Source organism: Ichthyophthirius multifiliis, assembly GCF_000220395.1.
Source record: "Ichthyophthirius multifiliis unplaced genomic scaffold scaff_1120509249810, whole genome shotgun sequence".
NCBI classification, from domain to species: domain Eukaryota; phylum Ciliophora; class Oligohymenophorea; order Hymenostomatida; genus Ichthyophthirius; species Ichthyophthirius multifiliis.
This window is the reverse complement of record NW_004087290.1, coordinates 1-8,350: the sequence shown is the minus strand read 5'-3', so window position 1 is coordinate 8,350 and position 8,350 is coordinate 1. Positions and strand designations below refer to the sequence as shown.

General features: G+C 17.2%; 2 protein-coding genes across 2 annotated transcripts, besides 6 other annotated features; both read left to right on the top strand. All coding sequences in view use genetic code 6, as the record gives it.

Moving 5' to 3' along the window:
- Positions 1-349: 349 nt before the first annotated feature.
- IMG5_034460 (protein kinase domain protein) lies at positions 350-880 on the top strand (the record flags this gene model as incomplete). The annotated part of the gene is made up of 1 exon (XM_004039036.1): positions 350-880. The coding sequence occupies one exon, from the start codon at positions 350-352 to the stop codon at positions 878-880; it is 531 nt and encodes a 176-aa protein (XP_004039084.1).
- An 868-nt stretch (positions 881-1,748) lies between these two features.
- Positions 1,749-1,819: a microsatellite.
- An 894-nt stretch (positions 1,820-2,713) lies between these two features.
- IMG5_034450 (protein kinase domain protein) lies at positions 2,714-3,758 on the top strand (the record flags this gene model as incomplete). Its single annotated transcript, XM_004039035.1, has 2 exons — positions 2,714-2,958; positions 3,005-3,758. The coding sequence occupies 2 exons, from the start codon at positions 2,714-2,716 to the stop codon at positions 3,756-3,758; spliced, it is 999 nt and encodes a 332-aa protein (XP_004039083.1).
- A 604-nt stretch (positions 3,759-4,362) lies between these two features.
- Positions 4,363-4,415: a microsatellite.
- Positions 4,412-4,447: a microsatellite.
- A 1,472-nt stretch (positions 4,448-5,919) lies between these two features.
- Positions 5,920-5,964: a microsatellite.
- Positions 5,956-6,003: a microsatellite.
- Positions 6,004-8,225: 2,222 nt separating this feature from the next.
- Positions 8,226-8,251: a microsatellite.
- Positions 8,252-8,350: the final 99 nt, after the last annotated feature.

Genomic DNA, 8,350 nt, shown 5'->3' with positions numbered 1-8,350 from the left:
CAAATATATATTTTATTAATAAAAATGTATAGGTTAAGGCGCATTTGGTAAAGTTTTCTTAGGTGAAATAAAAGAAACAAGAGAAAAAGTAGCAATAAAGCAAATTTATTAGTATGGTAAAAACACATATAAAAAATAAAAATATATATTAATATATAAAAAAGATGAGCAAAATAATCAAAATATTTATTTAGATTCTGAATTATAAATTGCATAAGAAATAAAGAGAAAAATACATCATCAAAACATATTGAAAATATACGATATAATAATATTTTAAAATATTTCTTTTTTAATAACAGAATATTGTAATAGTGGAACTTTATTAGAGTTTATATAGTAATCTAATATGTATAAAATAGAAAAAATTAATATCATGGAATAAGTTGCCAATGGGTTAAATGCTTTACATTAAAATAATATTGTTCATAGAGATATTAAGCCTGAAAACGTATTATTAAATTAAAAGGATGGAATTTATATAGCAAAAATAGCTGATTTTGGTATTTCTTAGGTATAAAGTTAACAATTTAATAGTTCTTTTGTTGGAACAATCTATTATATAAGTCCAGAATTATTAAAAGGAGAATAAGGAGGTAAAAGTAGTGATATTTGGTCTTTCGGATGCCTATTTTATGAAATTCTTTACGAAAAGATTTTATTTAACGCTAAATCAATTTAAGAAATATAATAAAATATTGCTAAATTCAATCAATATGATATTCATAGCGCCTAATATTATAAAGAAAACGAAATTATTAGTAAATGTATAGTTGCTGATTAAAAAAATAGAGTTTCAGCAGATGAATTAGTTGATTTATTTAAAGAAAAAAAATACTTAATAAAAGCTAAAAAAATTATTTAGATATTTTTTTTTTGAAAATGATAGCGATTCTAATTACTTATTTATAAAATTCGAAAGATATGAAAATGAATATATTTACATTTAAGCTTCTAAAAGCGATTTATGTACAAAATTAGCTTATGCAATCATTGTTATGGGAATTTAATATAATAAAATGGTCAAAAATATAGATTTTTTGAAAAGTTTTATGCATATTTTTGAAAAAGGATCATTATAGAAAAAAATTGATTTCGTTAAATAAATTATTTTAAGTGCAAAAGTAGAAAAGGAATTAAAGAAATGGGGAAAAGATGTTTTTTTAGGAAATGAAAATGAAGAATTAACAAAAATAGATAATATTGAATAAATTATAATGAGAAAAAATAAAATTGGTGTTTAAATTAAATTTTTTATAGAAGAATTAAATAATGTAAATTAGTTTTATGAAAATATTATTTATGTTTATAAAAAAAATAATAATATAACAAAATTTTAAATTATTTTACCTTTTATAATTGAATTATTAATGTGAAAATTTTAAAATATATGTAAATATATATATATATATATATTTGTTTAATTTTTAAAATAAAAAAATATATTTATTATTTTAATTTAAAAAAATGAATAATAAAAAAATTGAATTAAAACTAATACATACATTCCAAAATTAAAAAAAAAATCAAAATAATTAAAGAAATCCATTAACAATAGCAAATACATAAAATAATTTAAAAGAAAGAAATTATAATAGCATAAACTGTAAATTAGAAATAGATAAAACCTTAAATAAATCAATAAATATACAAATAAATGAAAAAAAATAAAATATTAATGTAAACAATAATAAAAATATATAATAAATATATTAAAAAAAAAATGAAAAAACAACTACATCATATTTATAAAATAATAATAATAAAAATAATTGTAAATATAATAATAATAATAATAATAATAATAATAATAATAATACATATGTATAAAATAGTTTTATAAATACTAAGACTTCTTAATAATTTTCCAAATCTTATCGAGGTTTTTTATAAACAAATCAAATTATAAATAAATCATCTCATCCTTCTTAAGCAAATTTAAAATTATCTAGGTAAAAAACTTATATATGTAATATATTTTAAAAAATCAAAGAATATGTATAACACCCATAAATAATAAATCAAAAGATTAATCAACATTTTTAAAAAAATCTTCTAAAAATTCAACAAATAATTCATATATATTTTCTCGTTCTCCTTTTTTTATTGAAAAGAACCTATTTTAACCTTAATAAAATCTTAAACATTACAAAAGTGTAGATTAAAATTTTAATTTTTAAATAGACCAAAAAGACGAATACTAGCCTTAAAACTAACTTTCTTTTCTTTTAAGAGGAAAATCATCTATTTTAATCGAAAAAAGTACAACTTCTTAAGAAAAAATATTTTTAAATGAATAAGAAAGTGCATTTTAACATGTTTAATAATTCTTAATAGAAAAAAGTTCCGAATAAAATACTTTTTCAACAAATTATATATAAACAACAGCAAATACTTTCCCTGCTAATAATATGGGCTAAAGTGTCCTAAACAATACTTTAAATAATATATTAACTTCCATTAATTCAACTAGTAATTCATTTTCATTAAAACATTAAAATTGTAGTTAATAAACAAGAAATTTATATTAAGATTAAATTGCCAAAACAAATGTTCAAACAATATAACCTTAATCAGTTTTAAATAAATGTGTTGAAATGAGAAGTATTTTGTACGAAAAAGTAATGCCAAGCATAAATCCATTTTCTATGTTTCCTTTCTTTGGCAACAAAAAATAAGAAGAAGAAAAGGGACTTCTTTTAGAAGAATCTTAATGTATTTATACAAGCAAAAAAACTCTATTGAAAAAGAATATAACTTTTCCTTTTCTAACAATATTAAACAACAAAAAGAATAATAATTGGCTATTAATTATTTAGAAAAAAACCTTCAAAAAAGTATTGATAAGTAAAAGAACCTCTTTGTTTCTTCTTTTGAAATCAATTAATGGTCTTTAGATAATTTCTAAATTGGAAAATGTATTGGAAGAGGTCGTTTTGGAAATGTTTATATGGCTAGGTATTTAAAAAAATAAAAATTCTATATAAATATTAAATAAAAAAAGACATAAATAAAGTAATATGCTTGTAGCAATAAAATAAATTAACAAAAAAAATTTATCTGAAAGTTGTATGGAAAGATAACTAGAATAAGAAATAAAAATTCAGATGTTTTCTAATCATCCAAATATATTAAAAATGTACGGTTTTTTCCATGACGAAACAAAAGTGTATTTAATTTTAGAGTTTGCATGTCATTTTGATATATATAAAGAATTAAAAAAGGAAACTTTAAAAAGATTTACTGAAGAAAAAACTGCAAATTACATTCGATAAATTTCCGAAGGATTAATTTATTTGCATTCCCATGAAATTATTCATAGAGATATTAAACCTGAAAATATTCTTAATATCCATGGAGTCCTCAAAATAAGTGATTTTGGATGGTCTGTTTATACTCTTCAAGAAAAAAGGATGACCTTTTGTGGAACACTAGATTATGTTTCCCCTGAAATCGTCTAAGGAACTGATTATGATTAAAAGGTGGATATTTGGAGTATTGGAATACTTTGTTATGAACTATTAGTTGGAAAACCTCCATTTGAAAATAAAAATATAGCATAAGACTTTCTTGAATTCCCGCCTTTTGTTTCCGAATTGGCAAGATAATTTATTTAATTATTACTTGTTAAAGAACCTATTTTGAGAATTTCTATTGAAAAAGTTCTTAATCATCCATGGATTGTAAAAAATACAAAAAACTGTCTTGATGATTGGGATCTTAAAGTAAGTGAGGAATGCTTGTATTTGTTAAGATGATTTATTTTTATAAATATAATATATAATTATATATATAAGTTTTTTTTTTTTAATACTTTTAAATATTTATATATTTTATTAAATTTTGTATTTGTCATTTATTTATATTAACAAAAAATTATTTAAGGTTATCATGTTTTTATCTTATCTTATTTTTTAATTATTGATTCCCTAAAAAACCTTGCAAAAGGACTTATTACTAAGCAATATATAATAGTACAAAATTAGCAAAATAGGCTTATTTTTTCATCAAATAGGAAACGAAATAATGGAGTAAAAACTAAAATAATTATAAGCATTTTAGAATGAACTATACATGTGTATAAGACTCTCATTTTTCGTATTTAAAATTATTTTTCAATATATTTTATAAATACAGAATTTAGAAAACCAGATAATATAGAAGAGTATATACATATTTAGTAAAATAAATTTTAGTTTATTATTTCGACACTTTCACTGAATACATAACTGTTTATTACTACACCTGATATTGCTATAATAGGAAAAATATGGAAAACCCTTAAAGTATATTTTATTATAAGCATAATATTCATTAATGAGTTATTTTATTTTTAATTAATGTAAATTTAAATTTTTTATGTAAATAAAATATTTTAAATAATTTATAAATATAAAATTTAATAAATACTTTATTATTATTATTATTATAATTATTATTATTATTAATATAAAAGTATATTTTATTAATAGAATAATACATATTTATAAAATCCTAAATATATAAAAAATTAATATCAAAAAGTTACAATATTTTCATAAATATTTTTAAACTAATATTATTAAAGCAGAAACACTTTTATATTCACTTAATTATATTTTTAAATTTATAATTATACAAGGAAACAATTTTATTTATTTTTGTTATTAATATTATTATATTTTTTTTTCAAAAAAATATAAAATAACACATAAAATAAAAAAAATGAAAAACAATAATTATGAAAACTAAAAAGAAAAATATAATCAAATATAACAATAAATAAATAATTAATTTAGCCTTTAAAACCCAAAATAAATAAAAGAAAATAACAGAAACCTACTAAGCAATTAGTTTACTATAAATTGGTTAAAAAAGCGATACTAAGAAAAATGTTAAAAACGTTACATAGGAGATTAAGAAGATGTAAATTAGTCAAATTTCATCTGGGTTATTTTTAAAAGCATAACCTAACATTTAAACACTGCAAGAGGCATCCATATATCTGATTTTATGAAGGTTATACAAAAATTTTAGCTTCCAATATCTCCAACAACAATAATAAGTCTATATGATTTAACAAATGAATAGAAGGATAAAATTTTAAGTTTAAAAGATTTTAAAACATTAGCTACAAGTCAACATGCTAACTAAATATATATAGATTAATTAAAAAAAAAGGAAAAAAATTACTAAACTCTATTATATAAGCCTATGAATCTATCTGATTTATTAATATATATTTTTTTTAGAATAAATCATGATTTTTTAATTGACTTTTCTTACGAAAATAATAAAGAAAAAAGCCTTGGGCTAATAAAAACACTTAACTTATTAAAATAACCGGAGATTCAAAAATAAGATCAGAATTTGATAAAAAAATCATCCGAAAAATACAAAAAGAAGAAGTTTCACCTTAAAAAACAAGTTAACCTTCGTTTTTAGAAAAAAATAAGAATTAAATTCTAAAAAAAAAAAAATTTTTAAATTAAGGTTGGATTATTAGCTTTAAAAGCATCTTTAAATGGACATTCTTAAGCCGAAGATTTCTATGAATAAAAAAAAGATACAATATAAGCCTATTTTAAGGCATAAAATGAAATAATTTAGTCTAATAAAAGCAAAAGCATGCAAAAAATAAGATTTTTGCCAAAAATTTAATCGAAAAATAAATTTAAGTCTATAAAAACTGAAAACACCAGCAATTTTTTGAAATTATATAAAGATCAAATTTCAATTTTGAATACTAATGGTAATAATAATTCATGTTCTTAGCCAGTTTTTTCTAAAAATATGAGTGCTTTTATGGAAGCTACTTTGCTAGAATCACAAAATAGCTACTAAGCTTAAATAGCAAGAAAACTAATGAATATAGAAGATAATATTGCAATTTAATAATAAAATTAAATAATATAAAAGATAAATTTATAATGATTATTTTAAAATATTAATAAAAAAAAATATAAATTACATAAAATATTAATATATATGCTATATATTAATTTATATATTATATATTTATTTGTTTATATTGGCTTCATATTCAATAAATTAATTTTTTTAAAAAATATTTCAATTTTTATTTATGTATTATATTTTTCAATTTAATTTTTTTTTTTTAATAAAATATTAATATAAGTAATTTTTTTATTTAATTTTTTAAAAAATAATATAAACCTAAACTTATTAATGATTATTGATTTTTATTTGTATTTACTTTTTAAATATAAAACCCATTTTCGTTATCAAGATAAATGTTTCAATTATAATTAACTAAAAAATCTTATTCAAAATAAAACAAATTTATATTTAATTATACAATACAATATATATTATTGAAATTGAAAAAATTTTAATTTACAAATAAAATCTTTAATTAACTCTATTTTATATAACTTTTCTTCATACAAATTAATTAAATAAATTAAGTTTCAACTACACAAAATATTAAAAACTACTAAATATTAGAAATATAAATATATTAAATCAAATTAAAAATAAACCACATATAGTTTTTTATATACAAATTTCTTATTAAATTATTATTTTTTATATATATTTTTTTCTTTAATTATTTTATAAAACTTTAGAATGAATATATTTATATGTCACTGAAAATTTACAAAAATTTTAACTAAGCTTTTTAATTTGTTTGTATTTTATAAGTGTATTCTACATATGTCGTTCTAAGTATTAAGATATTGATGTACTAAAACTAATCTTTTGAAACAATTATAATATTTATTATTAACATATATATTAAAAGCATAATTAAATGTTTTTAAAAATAAATAATAATATTATTTTTTATTTTTTATTTTAATAATAATATACGAAATTCATATTTTTAAAACCTAAATATATCGCCATATTTATATCCAATATTTTTTTTCTTTATAATATATAATTTTTAAATTAGATTTCTATCTATAGGAAATTATAGTAGTATTAATATTTTTCATTCAACTTTTTTTATCTATAATAATTTCAATTTTAAACTAAAAAGTTTCTTAAAAATCATAAATTAGAGATGGAAAAAAACTAAGCTTTACTAATCTTTAAATTTAATTTTAAATATACAGATTTTTATAAATATAATTTATTCAAAATTAAGTTCTATTCGGCTTTATTTTTATTGAAAAAGACATAGATTGATAATTTATTAATTATAAAAAGTTTAATTGCTTTTATATTTTGTGTATTTATCTTTTTTAAAGTACAATCTACTAAAAAAATGCAATTATCTATTATTCGCATCTTTTTTTATCTGTTAATTTCTTTTTAAAAAAAATGCATAAAAAATTAAAAAAAATTAACATATTATTTGCAAAAATAATTTAAATACTTGATGATATTAAATAATATAAATTTATATATTATAGAAAAATATAAAATTTGCATATTTCTTTATATATACATTTATAAATATAGAATAGAAAAAAAATTTTAAAGATAAATTAAATGATATTATAGTAAAATATTATAAATATTTAATAAAATTGTAAGTAATTTTTGATAAATATTTAAAAAAAATTAAACAAAATTAATAATAAGGAATTTAATTTTTTTTTTATAAAAATAAATATAGCTCCATAATAATAAATATCTTTAATTATTTATAAAATCAACACATTATTAAATATATTATTATATATAAACACAATTTATTTATTTTTTATATATCATAAATTTATTTTATTATAAACTTGTGGTATACTTAAAGCTGCTTATAAAAACAAATTTTTAATTATTGTATGATTTTTAAATGTTATATATGTAAATATGTTATTTTTTAGATTTTATTATTGTAAAGTACGATTTTTTAGCCACGAGACAATCAACCAAAGGTTTAGACTTTCAGCAATTATAAATACATATTTTATTATCTATTTATTTTTACATTCCTTTTAATGTTTTTTTTAATAGAGAAGTTATTATTCCTGTTCAATTAATTAATTTATTAAGAATATTATTTATTCTCATAATGATAAAATGTTATTTTTTCTTTTGTAGATATGATATGCATTTCTATTTATGTGAGTTGTTTTACATCATTTATTAGGCTTGTATTTTTAAGTTTGGATTAAGATTTAGGTTAGTTACTTATTAGAAGTCATTTTTGTATAGGTGTTTTTTTTTTTAAAAAAGAATAATATTTGAATAAATTTATAATTTATATAGATTTTTTTATTCTAATTTATTTACTATTTGTATATTTGGTAAAATCAATGAAGATTTTAAAGAAAATATATATATATATATATATATATATTATTTGTAGTATAAATAAAAAAATTAATTTAAACTAAATTTTAAAAGTTACTTTTTTAATTTTTAAATTTTTAAAAATTGACAATAATTAAAATTAATT